The sequence below is a fragment of the Trichechus manatus genome, unplaced genomic scaffold (assembly GCF_000243295.1).
Source record: "Trichechus manatus latirostris isolate Lorelei unplaced genomic scaffold, TriManLat1.0 scaffold00057, whole genome shotgun sequence".
NCBI lineage: Eukaryota > Metazoa > Chordata > Mammalia > Sirenia > Trichechidae > Trichechus > Trichechus manatus.
Genome location: NW_004443993.1, coordinates 12,902,603 through 12,924,361, shown reverse-complemented (window position 1 = coordinate 12,924,361; position 21,759 = coordinate 12,902,603). Strand labels below are relative to the sequence as shown.

Genomic DNA, 21,759 nt, shown 5'->3' with positions numbered 1-21,759 from the left:
CCCTGATCTGCCAGCCGTGTTTTGGTGTGTCCATAGCTCCCTGAACACTCCTTGGGGACTGCATGAGTGTCTTCTTGCTGCTGTGACAAATCACTATAAACCTGGTTGCCTGGAATGACACAGATGTGCTGCCCAGTGTCTTGGTGCACATACGTCCATCACAAGTTTTAAAAAATGACCAAGTGTATTACTCCACAGTTCTGGAGGTAAGAAGTCCAATACGCTCCTCACTGGGCTGAAATCAAGGTGTTCGGAGGGCTGGTTCCTTCCGGAGGCCCAGGGAGAACGTGTCTCCTGCCTGTTCCGGCTGCTAGAGGCCCTGTGTTCCTCGGCCCACGGCTCTTTCCTGCATCTTCAGAGCCAGGAATGGCCAGCTGACTCTTTCTCCAGGGTCATTTGTGGTTGTCATGACTGGAGGGGGGTGCTACTGGCATCGAGTGGGTGGAGGTCAGGGATGCTGCTAAACACCCTACAGTGCCCAGGACAGCCCACCCCAGAGAAGGGTCTGGCCCCGTGTCAGTACGGCCAGGGTTGGGGGAGGGCAGGGGGAAGACCCTGTTCTAAAGAATGTCCCAGCCTAGGAGTGTTCCTGTGAAATGTCACTTTGTGTTGGTCCCACCTGGTCCAGGTGAGAAGTCTGGGCAGGCTGAGGCTGCCATAGCAGCTCCTGGGACCTGCTCCCGCCAGACGCAGGGAATCCTTAGTGTCAAGGGCAGGTCGAGATCTGTGGACCTGTGGGTGTTGCCAGGTGCAGACACAAGGGTTTGCGGTCCAGCGTCAAGCTGCCTCTGCACAGCATCAAACATCGGCCTTGCACTCCTACCTGGCCACCAATCAGCCTGTGTCTGGCTCGAAGCTGGACCCTCAAACACACCCGAGGGGCAAGGAAGAAAGAGTTTTCCCGGGACCCTTCAGCGCAAGATGTAAGTTGTGGCTCACGGCAGCCGGGGGCTGAGCTGGAGGAGGAAGTAGAGGGGCGGGGAGGGCTTCCCCGGGCTGCAATCCAGTGTCACGGGCCACGTTCTCATCTGCAGCCTTGACTGGGGAAGGACTTGAATTCGAACTGGGATGCTAAGCTTGGAGTCTTTGTTTTTTTTTTTTAAATTATGGTGAAAATATACACAATGAAACATACGCCATCTCAACAATTTCTTCATGTACAATTCAGTGACACTGATGACATTCTTCAAGTTGTACAACCATTCTTGACACCCTTTTCCAAATCATTCCACCGCCATTGACATAACCTCAATGCCCCCTAAGCAACAATTCCCCCTTTCCTCCTCCCTCCCATCCCTGGTAACCACTAACAATCTTTGGTTTCTATATATTTGCTTATTTAAGGAGCCTGGGTGGCACAACAGTTAAGCGCTCAGCTGTTAACTGTAAAGTTGGCAGTTTGAACCCACTCCGGGGCTCCACAGGACAAAGATCTAGCAATCTGCTCCCGTAAAGATTACAGCCAAGTTCTACTCTGTCACGTGGGGTTGCTGTGGTTGGAATGGACTCAATGGCACCTAACAACAATATGTAAGTGAGATCACACAGTATTTGCCCTTCTTTGACTGCTTATTTCGCTCAGCATCGTGTTTTCCAGGATCATCCACATTGTGGTGTGTATTTCTCTTTAGGGCTGAGTAATATTCCATTGTATGGATGGACCACATTGGGTTTACCCATTCACCTGTGGATGGACTTTTGGTTGGTTCACCTTTTGGCTCTCGTGAAAAACGCCGCAGTGAACACTAGTGTACAGGTTTCTGTTTGTGTTCCTGCCTTCACTTCTTCTGGGTAGATACCTAGGGTTGGGACTGCTAAGTCATATGAATGGTGAATGATGAATGAAGAATATTGACTACACCATGGGCTGCCAGAAGAACCAACCAATCTGTCCTGGAAGAAGTACAGCCAGAATGCTCCTTAGAAGCGAAGATGGTGAGACTTTGTCTCACATACTTTGGACATGTTATCAGAAGGGATCAGTCCCTGGAGAAGGACGTCATGCTTGGTAAAGTAGAGGGTCAGTGAAAAAAGAGGTAGACCCTCAATGAGATGGATTGACAACAGTGGCTGCAACAATGGGCTCAAGCATAACAGTGATTGTGAGGATGGGGCAGGACCGGGCAGTGTTTTGTTCTGTTGTACACGGGGTCGCTGTGAGTCAGAACTGACTCGAAGGCACCTAATAACAACATAGTAGTTCTATGTTCCACTTTTGAGGAACCACCACACAAGCATGAAGTCTTGGCATTTCTTCTAGAACTTTCCAGAGAGGGACATCCACAGTGCACCAAGCACCAGTGACCTGAGGGAGGGATGGGTCTCCATAGGATAGCATCCAGGTCAGCCATGAGCCTGGGGTGGGGGAGGGACCCGAAGCCTGCAGGGGCACGGGGGTGTGGGTGGGTGGGGGGACAGCACTCGCTTTGCACAAACCCCTTGTGATAATGAGTTCATCTCGGCTTCCTAGCAGCCGCTGCCCGAGATGAGGTTCTGATGTCCTGCCTGGAATGTCTAACAATGTGACTGAGTGTGTGGTTTGGCTCATGCTGACAGCCCCTTTCTCACCCATCCAGATTCCATGACGACTTTTCTTGCTAAAGCAGAAACGAGGCCAAGACCTGGGCTGCGCCGAGCTCCCCGCGCCTCTCGCTGGAAAGGGGAACTGGGCCGCCTCGGTGGGGGCACCCTGCTCCCAGGCTCCAAGGATTTAGGAAGAAACAGTTTGGGTGGGAAGGGGCACACAGGAAGTGGATGGAAGGTGCTGGAAGGAGCCGTGCAGCCCTCTGCAGGCTTGGGTGCCTGAATCCTCACGGGACGTGGCGGGGCGGCCACGTGTTCTCTGAGGTCTTCAGAGGGGCGCGGCCAGCTCCTCCGCCTTCCTCTCCCACCTCCAGAGACCCCCCTGGCTGGCTGGAGGAAGTAGGCGACCCACATGGCAGGCGGCCTCCAGGGGCTGAGGGCCTCCAGCCTCTAGCCAGCAAGCAGCCATCTTAGTCGGCCTTCTCTAGAGAACCAGAACCAGTAAGATGTCTGTCTGCCTGTCTGTCTGTCTACCTACTTATCTATCTGTTATGGATTGAAATGTGTCCCCCCAGAATCACGTGTTGAAGATCCTAACCTCTATGCCTGTGGCTATAATCCCATTTGGGAATGGGTTGTCTTTGTTATGTCAATGAGGCAGCCTTAGTGGAGGGTGTGTCTTCCCATGATTCCTGGTACTGTGTGATTTTCCAGTAAATCCTGCCTCTATGATGTTAATGAGGGAGGATGGGTGGCAGTTGTGTTAGTGAGGCAGGACTCAGTCTACAAGATTGGGATTCTGTCCTGAGGCAATCTCTTGAGATATAAAGAGAGAAGTGAGCAGAGAGACACGGGGACCTCATACCACCAAGAAAGCAATGCCTGAAGCAGAGCGTATCCTTTGGACCTGGGGTCCCTGTGCGGAGAAGCTTCTAGTCCGGGGGAACATTGTTGAGAAGGCCGACAGAGAGAGAAAGACTTCCCCGGGAGCTGACGCCCTGAATTTGGACTTTTAGCCTATTTTACTGTGAGAGAATAAATTTCTCTTTGTTAAAGCCGTCCACTCATATTTCTGTTAGAGCAGCACTAGAGCCTAAGACATGCACCTCACGCGCAGCCACCACCCGTCTGTCCGTGGAGGCTTGTGTGGTGCTGGGATGCTGAATAGGTTTCAGCGGAGCTTCCAAACTAAGATGGACTAGGAAGAAAGGCCTGGTGATCGACTTCCAAAAATCAGCCAATGAAAACCCTGTGGATCCCAACGGTCCAATCCACAGCCGATCACGGGGATGGTGCAGGACCAGGCAGCATTTTGTTCCACCGTGCATGGGGTCACCATGAGTCAGGGGCCAACTCGACAGCAGCTGATAACAACTCCTATGTCTGGCGTTGTGCGTTTTTATGTCAACTTTCTATCACCGAATCTCAGCAACACTCCTGGGCAGCGGAGGATATTACTTCCGATGCAGAGAGTTGAAAGGGTTCCGCCCAAGTGTGGGTGTGGGATTTGAACTCAGGTTTCCTGGCTCAGAGCCCAGAGCTCCTTACGCTATGACATCACCTCCCGGCGTGTCGTGCCCACAAAACACTGAGACTTGTTTGCTCCTTATCTTGCCTGGCCCAGGACCGGGCGGCGCTTTGTTCCCTTGTCTGGGGGGTGGTCATGATTCGGGGCCAACGGGAGGCAGCTGACAGCACCACCACGCTGCTGGCCCCTGGCGGGCTCTCTCTGTCTCTGAGCACCATGCTCTAAAATGCACCTCCCTCCTCAGCTCAGCTCCCCAAACTCACAGCCGCTGGCCGGCTGCTCTCCCCGCTCCTGACCCCTCCAGGGAGTAGCAGTGGCCTGGAGGGCTCTGAGGGGCCCCGCCCAGATGGGCAGGGGGCAGGCACAGCCAGAGAGAGACCACCGGGTGCTCATTTTTGGCCTCACCACTGACCAGCCACTGGGTCACGCCAAGTCTTCATACTGAGCCTCGGTTTCCCCACCTGCAAAACGCCACTGATTGCTGTGGAGCTGACTCCGGCTCACGGTGGCCCCACGTGTGTCAGAAGTGCCCTCTGTAGGGTTTTCAGTGGCCGATTTTTTGGCAGCAGATTGCCAGGCCTTTCTTTCGAGGTGCCTCTGGGTAGACTTGAGCCTCCAAGCTTTCAGTTAGCAGCCGAGTGCATTCACCGTTTGCACCACCCAGGAACTGTAAAATGGCAAAATAATAAAACACGTGGCCCAGAGCCCAGATCCTGGGCCTCCTGCCGACCAGCCGCCGAGCCTCAGTGTACCCACCCGTGAAGTGGGAATAGACGCCTGCTACCCAGGACTTGTGAGGGAAGTCAGTGAGGCGCTGCAGCCCCCGGCCCCCAGCAAACGCCTGTTGCACGTCTGCTGAGTGGCCAGGTGGGTCTGCGGGGAGGCGCAGACGGCTGCACTCCCTGGGCCAGAGGGGCTTAGCACCTGCTCACAGCGCACTACAAGGGCTGCCTGTTGCCACGGGCTGGAGTTCTCTGTCATCCCTGCTGGCAGATGCTGCTGCGTCGGTGACCTAATCCTCACAGCATGAGGCTACACGGACAAGTCCACACGCCCGCCTCCGAGCCAGCCCAGCAGCTCAGCTCCGCCTGCTGCCCGGGCGAGGGGCCGGGAGATCCCGCACCTCCACCTGGGCACACGTGCGTCCTGGAAGACCAGCTCCTCCCCCAGGTCCTCCCATGCTGGCTGGGTGTCCTCAGGCGCCTGAGGCCTGGCCCCCTATCGGTAAAAGGGTCTAGTCTTTGTCCATGGAGAGCGTGAGGGGATTTACGGGAGACGCCGCAGGCACGGGGTTGAGCTGATGACCACTCGGCCAACGGTCACGTTTTAAATCATGAGCTCTGTCCTCGCCGTCAGCATTGCTGTCAGGTCTGTGGTAACAAGGCTGTGTGGGGTCTGGCCCAGGCACTCACCTGGTGTGGAATTTAAGGGTGAGGAGGGCAAGGCTGGTGAGGCAATGGCCTCAGGCACAGAAGTTAAGGGCGAGGCGAGTAAGGCACTCACCGACTGTACACGGTTTAAGAAGGTGCCAACGCCTCAACTCTGGCGATTGTCTTAGTCATCTAGCGCTGCTCTAACAGAAATACCACGAGTGGATGGCTTCAACAAAGAGAAGTTTATTCTCTCACAGTCCAGTAGGCTACAAGTCCAAATTCAGGGCGTCGGCTCCAGGGGAACACTTTCTCCATCAGCTCTGGAGGAAGGTGCGTGTCGTCAACTTTCCTTTGGTCTGGGAGCATCTCAGCGCAGGAACCTCAGGTCCAAAGGACACGCTCTGCTCCCAGCGCTGCTTTCTTGGTGGTGTGAGCTCCCCCTGTCTCTCTGTTTGCTTCTCTCTTTTATATCTCAAAAGAGATTGGCTTAAGACACTATCTAATCTTGTAGATCTCATCAATATAACTGCCACTAATCCATCGCATTACATCATAGAGATAGGATTTACCACACATAGGGAAATCGCATCAGATGACAAAATGGTGGACAATCATACAATACTGGGAATCATGACCTAGCCAAGTTGACAGATATTTTGGGGGACACAATTCAATCCATGACAGTGACAAATCATATTTTAATGCAATATTCAAAAAAGCAAAATGAATGCAAAAAATCTATAGTGAACAAAATAGCAAACTTTTCATCAAAGCCAGGTCTGCCTGGGTCCCGGCATTAGGGTGCCATGATCCCTGTCTTTCTTTTAAATTTTGATGTTCTGTTCACTGTTGATTTCTTTTTATTTTTTGCATCCATTTTGAGTTTTTTTTAAAAAAAAAAAACTTTGCATTAAAATGGGACTTACCATGATGACTGAGTTTTTGGGGGCCCTTTAAGTTCTGCCCCCCGAGGCAGTGCCTCACTTCCCTCCCCTTTAAATTAGCCCCAGCCCTGTCAGATCCTGTCTTTGTTTGAAATGTGGGTATTTGTTTCTGACGGATTATTCTGCACTTGTTTTACTTTTGAAAACTATCACATCATAATGTTGCTTATCTTGATGACTCAGTTTTTCTTTGTTATTGTTGTCAGATTCCATCAAGTCGGTTCCGACTCATAGCGACCCCACGAACAACAGAACGAAACACTGCCCGGTCCTGCGCCATCCTCACAATCGTTGTTATGCTTGAGTCCATGGTTGGAGCCACTGTGTCAGTCCATCTCGTTGACGGTCTTCCTCTTTTTCCCTGACCCTCTACTTTACTTTTTAGTTTTTCTTTAGTGCCCTCAAATTATTAAGTGGCAAAGTTGGAGTCCAGAGGAAATAGACCCCCCACCCCAAATCCAGCCCTCTCTCCACCTTACCCACTGGCCCTGCAGAGGAGAGCTGTCTAAGCACCAAAACAAAAGGTCCTGACATGCTCTTGGGATAGAAGCCCATTCAAACAACATCACTGCTGGATGTCCCCAACTAAGAAACGCTTCCCGATTCCTCTTTCCTTCCCAAATCAATCATGGAATCCCTGAAAATGAAACAACCCACTCTCAACCAACGGGTCAAAGAAGAAACCACTGTAGAAATAGAGAACACAGGGAGAGACGGAAAATGAAAACGCAGAATACCAAAACAGAAGGGGGGTTGCTAAAGTAGGGTTTCCGGGGAAATCTATAGCTGTGAATGCCTACATTAGACAAGAAAAAAGCTCTCCAACCAACAGCCTAACTTTACGACTTGGGGAACTAGAAAAAGAAAAGCAAACTAGACCTGAAGCCAGTAGAAGGAAGGAAGTCACAGAGATGAGAGTAGAGGTAAACAGAATAGAGACTAGAAAGACAACAGAGAGAATCCATAAAACTGAAAGTTGTGTCTTTGAAAAGATCAACAAAACTGACAAACCTTTAGCTAGGCTGAGGAGGGGGAAAAAAAAAAAAAAGAGAGACAGAAACGTAAATAACTAAAGTCAGAAATGGAAGTTGGGACATTACTACCGACTTTACAGAAAAGAAAAGAATTACAAGAGACTGCTATGAGCAATGATGTGCCAACAAATTAGGTAATCTACACGGAATGGACAAATTCCTAGAAACACAAAAATTAGCAAATCAGTCACGGTTTTCGATTCAGTACACTGTGGACTGCCAGAAGAATGAACACATCAGCCTTAAAAGAAATACAACCAGAATGCTCTTTAGAACGGAGGATGGAGAGGCTTTGTCTTGCTTACCTTGGACACATTATCAGGAAAACTAAGCTCTAGAAAAGGACATCATGTTTGGTAAAGTCGAAAACCGAATCTGTTGCCATGAGTTGAGTCAACTCCAACTTATGGCAACGCCACGTGTTACAGGGTAGAACTGAGCTCTATAGGGTTTTCTTGGCTATAATCTTTGTGGAAGCAGATGGCCAGGACTTTCTTCTGTGGCACTGCTGAGTGGGTTCAAACCTCCGACTTTTCAGTTAGTAGTCAACTGAAAATCATTTGTGTCGCTCAGGAAACTTGGTAAAGAATCGGTGAAGACAAGGGAAACCTTTAATGAGGTCGGTTAGCACAACAGCCGCAAGGATGGACTGAAGCACAGCAGTAATCGCAATGATGGTGCGGGACCACGTCGGAGCCGACCTGACAGCACCTGACAACAGCGCTGTCCAGTTTTGATTCCCGGCCAAGGCACCGCACGTGCAGCCACCACCTGTCAGTCCGTGGAAGCTCGTGTGGTGCTGGGATGCTGAACAGGTTACAGTGGAGCTTCCAGCTAAGACTAGGAAGAAAGGCCTGGCAATCTACTTCCAAAAATCAGTGACAACCCTGTGGATCCCAAGGGTCCGATCCACAGCCGATCACGGATACGGCGCAGGAGTGGGCAGCATTTTGTTCCACCGTGCATGGGGTCACTGTGAGTCGGGGGCCGACTTGACAGCAGCTAAGAACAACTCCTATGTCTGGCGTTGTACGTTCTTATGTCAACTTTCTATCACTGAATCTCAGCGACACTCCTGGGCAGTGGAGGATATTTATTACTCCCAACACAGAGAGTTGAAAGGGTTCCGCCCAAGTGTGGGTGTGGGATTTGAACTCAGGTTTCCTGGCTCAGAGCCCAGAGCTCCTTACGCTATGACATCACCTCCCGGCGTGTCATGCCCACAAAACACTGCGACTTGTTTGTTCCTTTTTCCAAAAAAACAAGAGATTCCAAGCTGGTGAAGTCAGACACAAGTGACATACCTTTTTGAGTTTTCCTGCGAAGCACCACTTTATAAACCTGTTTGAGAAAGGAGAGAGAGAGAGAGAAAAGAACGGTTAAATATTTTTCTACTTAAGTAGGAGTCAGACACCTACACCCAGTTTTTCTCAGAGAAATACTTGGCTGTACCCAAGAACGCAGCATGCAAATTAGAAACGGCTGTGTCATCCCGAGCGGCTCGGGGGATCAACCTCTTCGCCTTACAACCCATCCACTCAGGAAGGACGTCTGTGTTTCTGCCAGGAGAAGGCTTGCTTTCTTCTAGAATCTGTATTCTTCCACTGCAGAACGCGGGGCCCCAGCCCACACCACGTTCAAAGTCCAGTGGCACACCAGACCACCCCAGTGCAGGAAAAACAAAAATATTCAGGAACGCAGCCGGGAAAATGGAATATACTTTGTGTTTTTCCATCTGGGGTTTCTAGTTTTGTGCAAACCACGTGCCGGGGCAGGGGGAGCAGTGGAGAATGCACGCTTGGGGGCAAACCAATTAACCCCGGGCGGAAGGAGTGATAGGTATATGGTGACAGGAAGGGATGCTGGACGCCCAGGGCCGGGAGGTCAACAGACCAGGAAATAAGTCCCCGTGATCAGGACCCTGGGGGTGGGCTGGGCTGGGGCACTTGAGGGCAGCCATTTTCCGTGGAACTGAATCCTGTTCCATGCAGAATCCTGCGCACAGCCACGATTAGCACCCCACTTTGACACCCAGTACCTGCGGGTGACACGGGGGTGATGCCAGGTCCCGTGGGGGTGCCGGGCCCCGGCACACACCCCACTGTTGCCACTGCATCAGCTGACCTGGGGATGCACCAGCCTGAGGAGGCACCCCCTTTCCTACCTCCCACAAAGCCATATACTATGGATCGAACTGCATCTCCCCAAAAGTTATGTTGAAGTCCGGGCCCCTGTACTTGTGAGTGTGACCCTGTTTGGAAGCACAAGTTTTCTTTTGTTATGTTAATGAGGTCCCCAGAGGCAGCTTGGAAGAAAGGTCTGGCGATCTATGTGTGAAAAATCAGCCACTGAAAACCGCGTGGAGCACAGTCCCACTCTGCAACACACAGGGGCTCCATGACTCGATGGCGGCTGGTTTGGGTTTTTTGGAGTACGGAATGAGCTAGGGATCAAATTAAATTTTTGTGCAAATAATTAATGCAGGTTCTCTCCCCTCTCGGCACTGCTGACATGGGGGCCAGATCCTTCTCTGGGGTGGGGCGTCCTGTGCACTGTAGGGTGTTGAGCAGCATCCCTGGCCTCCACTCACTCAGTGCCAGTAGCATCCCCTTCCCCAGACGTGACACCCACAAATGTCCCCTGACATCGCCCAGTGTCCCCTGGGGGGCAGACCTGCCCAGGAGGGGACTCTGGGTTAGCTATGATGTCCCTCTGCCCTGGGCCACGCCAGGCGGGTTCTAGGCGCACAGGTCCCCTGGAAGGTCTGCAGACACAGTGGCTGGTTCTGTGGCTCCTGCTACTGAGCTGCAGACCCCACTCAGAAGCTGGCAGCCCACCCCATCATGGTCCAGAGGCAGCCAAGTCCCCAGGCCTCGTTCCACAGCAGGCTTGCCTGGTGAGATGACAGAAAGCACCCGGATGCCTGGCCAGACTTCCGGAGCTCCCAGAGGCCCGGCGGGCACTCACGAGGGGGGCGTTTCCCTCAGCTCTGATGGGTCCTGTGGTCCCCAGAGCTGGCCCAGCCCCTTCTTCCTTTACAAACATTTGCTATTTCCACAAACCAGCGGGGTTTTTTCCACCTACGTGCAGGGTATATTCTCTGCTGCCACTCATGTGGCCCCGGGCCTCGTGACTCAGGCCTTTCTCGGGAGCCCAGGCCCTGCAGGTAGGGTCTGAGGCCACAGGGGCCTGAGGCCAGAGGGAAACCTCTCATACCAGACCCAGCACGGGAAGCCAGGCCCCACTCTCTGGGGGGCCCCAGGTCCCAGAGGCTTGTCAGCAGGAAGGAGACGGCTGGGACAGCTTTCCCTAAGCCCGGCCTTCTCCTCCTCAGCACTGCTGACATTTGGAGCCAGATACTTGTTTGTTGTGGGGTTTGGTCCTGTGCACTGCAGGCTGTTGAGCAGCAACCCTGGCCTGCACCCACTCAAAGCCAGTAAAAAAAACCCAAAAAACAAAAAAACCCATTACCCTCGAGTCGATTCCGACTCATAGCAACCATCCACCCACTGGATGCCAGTAGCACAAGTTATTCATTTGGCAAAAAAAACCACTGAGTTTGATCCCTACCTCACACCACACACCAGAATAAATTCCCGCTGGGTCAGACGGTGTAAACCAGGGGGCCCTCCAGCTCCTGTGACATCCCTCCTCTCTCCTCCCTACGCAGCGTGCGGATTTAAACGTGGGCAGCGTCCTAGGACGTCAGTAGGTCAGATGATTACGGGACGCAGAGTCTCTTAGGGGTCAGTAGGGTTCTCACTCGGGGTGATTCTGCCCCCAGGGGATACTGGGTGATGTCTGCGGACATTGTGGTTGTCATGACTTGGGGGTGCTACTGGTATCGAGTGGGTGGAGGCCAGGGATGCTGCTCAACACCCTACAGTGCACAGGACAGCCCCATCCCAGAGAAGGATCTGGCCCCCATGTCAGCAGTGCCGAGGTCATGAAACCCTGTCATAGATATTGAAAGTGAGCGGAGCTTTCGACTGAGCAAAGATAATGGTTACTGGTCATTAAAAGAATAAGATAAACAGAATCAGCTGCAGAGCTGCCTCTGTGCAGCTGTGATGAGTCGGGACCCCGTGTTAGAAGTGACCCCTCCCTGCCGGACGCAGGCCGAGGGCAGTGGGGGGTCGGCAGCCCCTCTGGGCTCTGATGGGGACCCTGCTCCAGGCCTGCTGGCACCCTAGGACCTGCACGCCTGGGCGTGGGAGGAGGCAGGGATGCTGCCGGGAGGGAGGGAGGTGAGTTTCTTTCTGAGAAGCAGAAAGCAGAGAAACTGCAGCCCAGTGTGGAGGAGGGGATTACCCTCTGGCTTCCCCAGAAGAGCTTCGAAAAGAGAAGCACTTAGGTTTCTTTTACTGCCTGGGGCAGCTTCCTGCAGGGGTGGTTTTCTCTCCAGTGCTTCTCAGAGTTAAAAGGAAAAAAAAAAAAAAAAAAAGGAAATGATCTATTTTTAAGTCCTTCCAGGAGAGGCCCTGGAGTGAGGGCTTTTTACGGCTGAGAGAACTGAGGCCCAGGAAGGCTTAGACAAGAGCCGGCAGAGATGAACACAGACAGAGGCCTCGCCCAGCCCGGCCTCAGTTTACCTAAACCCGCAGCACTGCTGACATTTGGGGCTGGATTATTCTCTGTGCTGGGGGCTAGATTTCTCGCCTTCCAAGAGGGAGACCCAGGTTTGATTCCCAGCCAGTGGACCGTATGCACGGCCACCACCCGTCTGTCCGTGGAGGTGTGCGTGTTGCTAGGATGCTGAGCAGGTTTCAGCAGAGCTTCCAGCCTAAAATGGACTAGGAAGAAAGGCCTGGCAATCAACTTCCAAAAATCAGCCAATGAAATCCCCATGGATCACAGAAGTCCGATGGGCAGCTGAACATGGGGTCACCACGAGTTGGGGGCCAACTTGTCTGCAGCATGTTCGCACAAGAGCCCCAGTGGGCGAGGCCAGCCTGCATTCTACAGGAAAGCCGGGCCCGGAGGTTCACCGATGAATTCGGTGCCACCGGGGTAACGGCTAGCTTTCTGTGCTGTGTGTGTGATAAGTAGTGAATAATAAACAGACCCTCTGTAAAACGCCAGATAATTCTTTCAGTTTTGCAGGCCAAATGGCCTCTGTTGCAATTACTCGATCCTGCTCTTGTAGCGTGAAAGCAAAGGAGCCCTGGTGGCACAGTGGTTAAGCGCTCGGCTGCTAACTAAAAGGTTGGTGGTTTGAACCCACCCAGCGGCTCTGTGGGAGAAAGACCTAGTCATCTGCTCCCCTAAAAAAACCTAGAAAACCCTATGGGGCAGTTCTCTGTCCCGTGAGGTCACTATGAGCCGGAATGGACTCCACGGCACACAACAACGGTATGGATGCAGCCGTAGACAATACGCAAACAAATGGACGTGGCCATGTGCCGATAAAACTTAATTTACAGACACAGGCAGAGGGCTGGACCTGAGCCGCTGGCAGCAGTTTGCGGAACCCTGAGCTAGAAAGACGAACGGTCCCTCCGAGGAATGGCAGTTCCTTAAAATGTTAAACGTGGTGTTGCCACGGGACCCAGCAATTCCACTCTTCAGTGAGATGAAAGAGAAATTCAGAGAAATGAGAAACGAAAGCATGTTCGCACAAAAGCTTGTACAGGCGTGTTCCTGGTAGCACTCTGCGTGAGAGCCCAAAGGTAGAAACACCCCAAGAGTCCGTCAGCAGGTGATGGATAAACACCACGTGCTCCATCCATACGCTGGGACAGTAACTCAGCCGTAAAAGATGAGGCACTGATACGCACTGCAGCTTGGAGGAACCGCGGAAGCCTTACGCTGGGTGGAAGGAGCCCCATAGGAGAGGTCCCATGTTGTATGATCCCACTCATAAGGAACATCCAGAACGGCCAAAGCTATAGAGACAGAAAGTAGATTAGCGGTTGTCTGGGGCTGGGGGAGGGAGGACGGGGTGACTGTTAAGGGGTGCAGGGTTTCTTTCTGGGGTGATGAGAATGCCCTGGAACAGTGGTGATGGGGAGGGAGAGAAACTGAAGTGGCGGAGAACATGGGGAAGGGGGAGGCATTAGGATAACCTTGCCGTTCGGGGGCCACCTCCGCCAGCATGAATTAACTTATGTCGTCCTAAATGACATACTGAAGTCCTAACCCCTGGCACCTGTGAACTTGACCCTGTTTGGAAATAAGGTCTTGGAAGGTGTTATCAGTTAAGGTAAGAGCCCTGGGTGGCGCAAATAGTTTGCACTGGACCACTAACCTAAAGGTTGGTGCTTTGAACCCACTCGGTGGTGCCACGGAGGAAAGTCCTGGTGATCAGCTTCCATTGAGATTACAGCCAAGAAAACCCTATGAGCCTCCGTTCCACTCTGTAACACACAGGGTCACTATAAGTTGGAATCGACTCAACATCAACGGTCTTTTTTTTTTTTTTTTTTAATCAGCTAATATGAGATTATACTGGAATAGCAAAGAAAAAAAAAAAATTCAAACCCGTTGCCACTGAGTTGATTCAACTCACAGTGACCCTATAGGACACAGCAGAAGTCCCCGATAAGGTTTCCAAGGAGCGGCTGGTGGATTCGAACTGCCGACATTTTGGTCAGCAGCCGAGCTCTTAACCGCTGCACCACCGGGGCTCCTACTGGGGAAGGGTGGGCCCTAAATTCCATATGACGGGTGTCCTCAGAAGAAGAGAAGCAGAGATACAGACAGACAGACAGACGCAGGGCAGAGGGCCACGTGATGACGGAGGCAGAGACTGGAGTGATGTGGCCACAAGCCCAGGAATGCCTGGGGCCCCAGAAGCCGGGAGAGACAAGGAAGGAGCTTACCCGAGAGCCTCCAGAGAGAGCACGGCCCTGCCCACACCTTGACTTCAGATTTCTGCCTTCAGAGCTGAGAGAGCAAATTTCTTTTTTTTAAGCTCCTAGTCTGCGATCCCTGGTGGCGCCGTGGTTAAGCATTTGGCTGCTAACCAAAAGGGCGCAGTTCAACTCCACCAGGCGCTCCTTGGAAACCCTGTGTGGCAGCTCTACTCTGTGCCGTAGGGTCACTATGAGTTGGAATCGACTTGACTCAACCGGTGTGGTTCTTTTAGTTTGTGTACTTCGGAGTCCCTAGACGGAATGGTTCAGCGCTCGGGTAATGGAAAGGCTGGAGGCTTGCGTCCACCCAGAGGTACCTCAGAAGAAAGGCCTGGCGTTCTGCTTCTGAAAAATCAGCTGTTGAAAACCCCATGGCACACAGTTGTAGTCTGACACACTTGGGGTCTCTGTGAGTCAGGGTCGGCTCCACGGCTGCTGGTTTGTGGTGCTTTGTTGGGGGCCCCAGGAAACTCTGACCCTGGGGGTGCTCCTGTCTCTGGGGAAAGCCTTTTACCTGCACCCCAGTATCGCGTCTATTAAATGGCGGTTAACAGCCCTCCCCGGGGCCTGCACGTGCTGCAGACCAGCTGCTGTGTGCTTATCAGGCGTGTTCTGCTCCTCGCCTGTCAGGGAGCCGGGAAGAAACGCCGCTTCGGGCTCCTTCCGTTTTTCCCTCTCTTTCTTTCCTCCGCATCCCGTGGGACTGCTCTGGAGAGCTGCCGGGAAGTGAGTGAGGCACAGCACGGCACACGCAGACGCAGACGCAGGCCCGCATCACTCACATGCATGTTCCCTGAGCAAGGGTCAGACGGCTGCTGGCTGGGCCGGAGGTCCCAGACCGCGTTTCCCAACCGGGAGGCGCCTCGGATGACGTGCAGGCCCGCAGCCGGGGTAGGGGTGGGGGGACGGGAACAGCAAGGAAAACAAACGCTGGTGGATTCCAGCGGTGCGCCTGCGCCCAGTCCCCCCTGGAACCTGCTCCCTCGTGGAGGGCCCCAGAGCCCCGAGCGGCAGGACCACAGCTGGGAGGGGGACTCAGTGCGGCTGCTGACACCCCCACATCTAGGAAGCGGCGAGCCTGGGGACGGAATTTGGGTGGAATTCCTTCGCTGCGCACACAGCCGCCAGGGCCCACCGTGTGCAAAGCCCTGGTAGGTCTCGGTGGTCCTGCCGGCAGACGGGGACCTGCCAGCGGATGGGGACAAGGTCCCTGGAAGGCTGGTGCAGCAGGCCGGCTAACTCGCTTTCTGGTAACTCGCTTTCTGGGCCGCGTAACAAATGCTCATCACAAGCTTTGTTGTTGTTAGTGGCCGGCCAGTCCAGTCCGACTCACGGCGACCCCGTGTGTGTGCAGAGTAGAACTGCCCCATAGGGTTTTCAAGGCTGTGGCCTTTTGGAAGCAGATCGCCAGGCCTGTCTTCTGAGGCTCCTTTGGGTGGGTTCGAACCACTAACTTTTCAGTTAGTGGTCAAGTATTTAACCACTTGCACCGCCCAAACCCATTCCAACTCACAGTGACCCCACAGGACAGAGCAGAATTGTCCCATAGGATTTCCAAGGCTGTTATCAATGCCTATGGAAGCAGCAGTCAAGAAATCAAAGGACGCGGGTATAGGGAGAGCAACTAGGGTCACATAACAATGTATGTATAAATTTTTGTATAAAAGACTAACTTCAAGTGTAAACTTTCACTTCAATTACAACAATAAACAAACAAAAAAGAAATCAAATAATGCGTTGCCTTGGGCAAATCTGCTGCAAAAGACCTCTTTAAAGTGTTGAAAAGCAAAGATGTCACTCTGAAGACTGAGGTGCGCCTGACCCAAGCCACAGTGTTTTCAATCGCCTCATATGCATGCAAAAGCTGGACAAAGAATAAGGAAGACGGAAGAATTGATGCCTTTGAATTGTGGTGTTGGTGAAGAATACTGACCATACCACAGACTGTCAAAAGAACAAGTAAATCTGTCTTGGAAGAAAAACAGCTAGAATGCTTCTTAGAAGCAAGGATGGCAAGACTTCATCTCACATACTTTGGACATGTTGTCAGGAGGGATCGGTCCCTGGAGAAGCACATCATGCTTGGTAAAGTAGAGGGTCAGTGAAAAAGAGGAAGACCCTCAATGAGATGGATTGACACAGGGGCTGCAACAACGGGCTCAAGCATAACAAGGATTGTGAGGATGGTGCAAGACCGGGCAGTGTTTTGTTCTGTTGTACACGGGGTCGCTGTAAGTCAGAACCAACTCGACGGCACCTCACAACAACAACAACCTTTATGGAACCAGACTGCCACATCTTTCTCCCACGCGTGGCTGGTGGGTTTGAACTACTGACCTTTTGATTCGAAGCTGAGCCCTTAACCACTGTGCCACCAGGGGCTCCTACTGCAAACTTAGAGGCTGACCAGGGCGTGGTCTCATCAGAGGCTTGACTGTGGGAGGATCTGGTTCCGAGCTCTCCCAGGTTGTTGGCACGATCCATCTCCCCGTGACTGTAGGACCGGGGTCCCCATTTTCTTGTTGGCTGTTGGTGGGGCTGCTGTCAGCTCCTAGAGGCCGCCCACTGTTCCCTGCCTTGTGGGCCTCTCACAACACAGCAGCTTCCAGGAAGGGGAGGCTCTCTCCAGTCTGCTGAACTGGAGTCTCATACACTTTGTCTAGTCATGGAGGCACCATCCAACATCTTAGCTGTGCTCTGCTGGTCAGAAGCAAGTCACCAGCCCCGTCCACACTCAGGGACGGAGCTGCTATGGCATCGAGTGGGTGGAGGCCAGGGATGCTGCTCAACACCCTACAGTGCACAGGACGGCCCACCCCAGAGAAGGATCCGGCTCCCACGGCAGCAGTGCCGAGGGGGAGACCCTGCTTTAATTATTCAGGAAAAAATTGAGTTAGATCCCTGTTCCTACTATAAAAACAAAAACAGTTGCTGTTGAGTCGATTCCAATTCGTGGAGACCCCACGTGTGCTGGAGTGGAACTGTGCTCCACAGGGCTTTCAGAAGTTGGTTGTCAGGTCTTTCTTCTGAGGTGCCTCTGGGTGGACTTGAATCTTCAACCTTTCGTTAGCAGCTAAGCGTGTTCATCATTGGTGCCACCCCCCATCCAGGGACTCCTGCTCGCACCATCCACCAGAATACACTCCCAATGGGTCAGCTGGTGTAAACCAGGGGACCCCCCACCTCCTGTGACTCCCCTTCTCTCTCCTCCCCACTCAGTGTGCGGATTTAAACGCGGGCAGCGTCCTAGGACGTCAGTAGGTCAGGTGATTATGGGACGCAGAGTCTCCTGGGGGTCAGTGGAATCCCCTAACCCAGGGTTTTCATCACGGGACGATTCTGCTCCCTGGGGACACTGTGCAATGTCTGGGGACATTAGGTGTCACAACTGGGGGGGTGCTACTGGCATCGAGTGGGCGGAGACCAGGGATGCTGCTCAACACCCTACAGTGCACAGGGCGGCCCCACCCCTGAGAAGGATCCGGCCGGTGTCAGCAGTGTTGAGGGGGAGGCACCCTGGATAAAAAGTGTCAAGGTCACACAGCTGGACGGTGGTGGAGCGGGGCCTCAAACCCTGATCAGTGGAGATGTGGATCCATGGGGACCCCCTCGCCTGCTCAGACACACTCGCCCTGGCCCCATGCCAGCGTCACTTTTCCGCGAGGGGCCTGGAAATGGTCGGCAGAGGGAGAAAGATGACAGTTCAATGAAGAAACATCCCAAGAATGCAAACTGCAGGGCAGCCGGCTGCTCCCGCCCCTGCCACTCGCCTGCCCGCTGTCGGGGAGAGCCCGGGACCCAGGGCCGCAGGCTACGACCGGGCCTGGCAGGGCAGACGGAGAGGGCGGGGCGGCAGAGGGGCACCTGGCACGGCCATGGCTGCTCAACAGAAACCAGGCCAAGGAGGCCACTCCCGGCCACCCGGTCACCCCGTCCTGCCGATCAGGGCCCGGGCACACTGGTGGCCTGCCTGGTGGCCAGCGTGGCCCTGGCCAGACCCTGGCATTCGGTCTGCCTCTTCCTAGGCTGGTGGGAAGGGGAGGGGGCAGCTTGCAAGGGTGACGGAAAGGGCTGGAGATGCTGACTGTGCATGTCTCATCAGAACCCCGAGGCTGCCCGTGGTTTGGGCTGCGGGGTGTCTGGCTCTGACGTCTGGGAGCGTTTACGGGAACAAGGGAGGTGGCAGTGGGGGACAGGCCACGATAGGGCGCCTCTGCCTGCTGGTCACCTCCCGGGGACCCACGAGGATGAGCCACCCTCCCCCTCGTTTCTGCCGGAGCCCCTCGGACCAGCGGCTCATCCTCGTGGGTCCCCAGGTATGCCCTTCGGTACAGTTACAAACTTAACAGAAAGTTGCAAGAACAGTGTAAGGAACTCCGTATACCCTTTGCATAGATACACCAAATGTCAACAGTCTACCCTGTTTGTTTTATTATGCTTTCTATCTGTCTGTCTATAATCCATCCATCCATCTAGTTATACAGTTATATATAGTTATAAAAAAACAAACAAAACCCAAACCCATTGCCGTTGAGTCGATTCCAACTCCTAGCGACCCTATAGGACAGAGTAGAACTGCCCCATAGGGTTTCCAAGGAGCGGCTGGTGGATTCGAACCACTGACCTCTTGGTTAGCAGCCAGATGCCTCACCACTGTGCGCCAGGGCTCCAAACGCAGCTATACGGGTATGCATATTATGTTCTCTGAACCATCTGAAATTAAGTTGGAGACCCGCGGCTCTTTACCCTAAATGCCTGTGTGAGGTGTTTACTAAGAATGAGGACGTTCTGTTACACGCCCACAGCGTGGCCCTTCACCAACAGGCCACGACAGGCACCATGTCCCTTCAGTTATCATGAGGGGGTCCGCCGTGTGCGCCACCCGGGGCTTCCCACCAGGAATGATGCTGCTGCTGTAGGCTGTTATGGACTGAATTGCGTCCCCCAAAATTACGTGCTGTAAATCCTAACCTGTATGCCTGTGGCTATAATCCCATTCGGGAATGGATTGTTTTTGTTATGTCAATGAGACAGGATTCGCGGAGGGTGTGTCTTGAGTCAATCTCTTTTGAGATATGGAAGAGATTAAACAAGCAAACGAGGGAGCGGAGATGGGGGAAGAGAGATGCCCAGCCACTTGAAGATCGCCCCAGAGCAGAAGCTCAGAAGAGACTAGGACCTTCCCCCAGAGCCGACAGAGAGAGAGCCTTCCCCCAGAGCCGGCGCCCTGAATGCAGACTTTCAGCCTCCTAAATTTTAAGAAGATAAATTTCTGTTTGTTGAAGCCACTCACTTGTATTTCTGATATAGCAGCACTAGTTAACCAAAACATACCCTGTCGAGTCAATTCTGACTCACAGCTACCCCATGTGACAGAGCAGAACTGCCCTGGAGGGTTTCCAAGGCGGAAATCTTTACGGGAGCAGATCGCCAGGTCTTTTCTCCTGGGAGCGTGTGATGGGTTTGAACCCCCAACCTTTTGTTAGCAGTCAACGCTTACCCGTGGTACCACCAAAGCTCCTTTAGAACCATGAGCTTGGTCAATGCATTGTTGTTAGTTGATTCTGACTCATGGCGACCCCATGTGACAGAGTAGAACTGCCCCATAGAAGTTTCTAGGTTGTCATCTTTAGGGAAAGAGATTGCCAGGTCTTTCTCCCGTGGTGCTGCTGGGTGGGTTCAAATTGCTAACCTTTCAGTTAGCAGCCGAGTGCTTAATCACTGTGCCACCAGGGCTCCTTCCAACCAGGAACGGGATGCAGGAAAATCCATCCCCGCATGTGTCAGGGATTCAGGACGCAGACGGGGGGTCGGCTGTGGGTATAACTCTCCCCCCATGTTTGAAATGGGGGCCCCAGGAATAAGCGAGGCTACCCCCCCCCGGGCCTCCACCCCCCACCCCATGCAACAGGCTGGTTCTCACCCTCCTGGGGCCTGAAAACTCAGGGCTCTGTGACCCCCATGAACCCTCCTGCAAATTTGCAAGTGACAGATTTGACAGCTTGGCTGTTTTTTTGTGTTGTTGTTTTATTGCCTCTTTACTGGGGACTTTATATCCTTGACATCCCAGGTGGTGCAAACCGTTAAAGTACTTGGCTGCTCACTGAAAGGCTGGCGATTTGAGTCCACCTAGAGGCGCCTCGGAAGAAAGGCCCGGCGATCTATCTCCAAACACTCAGCCACCGCTGAGTCTATGGAGACCCAGCAATCCCAGTGCTAAGTATCCACCCAGCAGAAGTAAAAGCAGGAACGCAAACAGAAACCTGCACACCAATGTTCATCACGGCGCTTTCCACAACAGCAAAATGTGGAAACAATCCCAGCGCCCATCCACAGACGACAAGCGGTGTGGCCCATCCACACGAGGCAATATTACTCAGCCACAAAGGGGAATGAAGTCCTGACGCACGCCACGGCGTGGACGAACGCGGGAAACGTGAGGCCGAGCGAAACACGCCAGTCAGAAAAGGACAAACACCGTACGAGCCCACGTGTATGAAATAAGCGCGTATGTGTTGTCATGGGTGTTAGCTGTTGTGGAGTCAACACTGCATTATAGGAACCAAAATACTGTGTTATAGGAACCAAAAACTGTCAGTGGCAACCACAGGTGGGGGCATTGAGTTGACGTTTACAGCGGTGGAATAATGAGGAAAGGAGAGTCAGAATGGTTGCGCAACCTAAGACAGACCAGGAAGAAAGGCCTGGTGATCGACTTCCGAAAATCAACCAATAACACCCTTATGGATCCCAACAGAACACTGTCCGACAGAGTGCTGGAAGGTGAGCCCCCTAAGTTGGAAGGCACTCAAAACACACAGTGGCTGCACCCATGGGCTCGAGCAGGCCAACGATGGTGGAGCTGGCGCAGGACCCGATACCGTGTGGTTCTATTGTACACGGCGTCTCCATGAGTCGCAGCGACTCAATGGCAACTAACAACCCCAACGACAACGACACTGTGGGTATGTAACAGAAGGGCCTCGTTCTAGTAAATACCCACCGGGGTATTTAGGGGTAAAGGGATGTGATGTCTCTAACTCAATCTCGGGCACGGTTCAGAAAAAAATAATACGCATACATGTCTAACTACATGTAACTGTACAACTAGACAGATGGATGGACGGATTATAGACGGACAGAATAATAAAAGAAATAGGGCACAATGCTGGCATTTGGTGTATCTATGCAAAGGGGATACAGAGTTCCTCATACTATTTTTGCAATTTCCTGTTAAGTTTGAAACCATACCGAAAACAAACAGCTAAAGAAGACAGTCTGGAAGCTATTCTGTCAGCAGTGATCTCCGGGCTGGGCTCACAGGGCAAGTCTTCCATTCTTCTTTTGCTTCTTTTATTTGAATGCAGATAAAATTCAGGGCCCATAAAACCCAGCCTTTCACAGTGTACAATTCAGAGGTTTTCAGTATTTTTTCTTCTTTAAACCTTTGTCTTCTGAAAATTTTTTAAACAAAAAGCATGTATTATGTTTATAAACAGGAAA

At 52.8% G+C, this 21,759-nt stretch overlaps 1 protein-coding gene across 3 annotated transcripts in view; it reads right to left on the bottom strand.

Annotated features, from left to right (window-relative positions):
* Positions 1 to 21,759, bottom strand: part of GNG7 (G protein subunit gamma 7) — a 115,631-nt gene that overhangs the window by 30,375 nt on the left and 63,497 nt on the right. For 2 of the 3 annotated variants that reach the window (XM_004378490.2, XM_023733318.1), the window contains exons 1-2: positions 10,240 to 10,295; positions 8,707 to 8,743 (exon numbers count right to left, since the gene is read on the bottom strand). In XM_004378490.2, the coding sequence (XP_004378547.2) occupies positions 8,707 to 8,743; positions 10,240 to 10,247 (45 nt within the window). In that variant the 5' untranslated portion in view covers positions 10,248 to 10,295. Of the gene's footprint in view, positions 1 to 8,706; positions 8,744 to 10,239; positions 10,296 to 21,759 lie in introns of those variants that run through there. The other variant, XM_023733319.1, reaches the window with a different exon arrangement.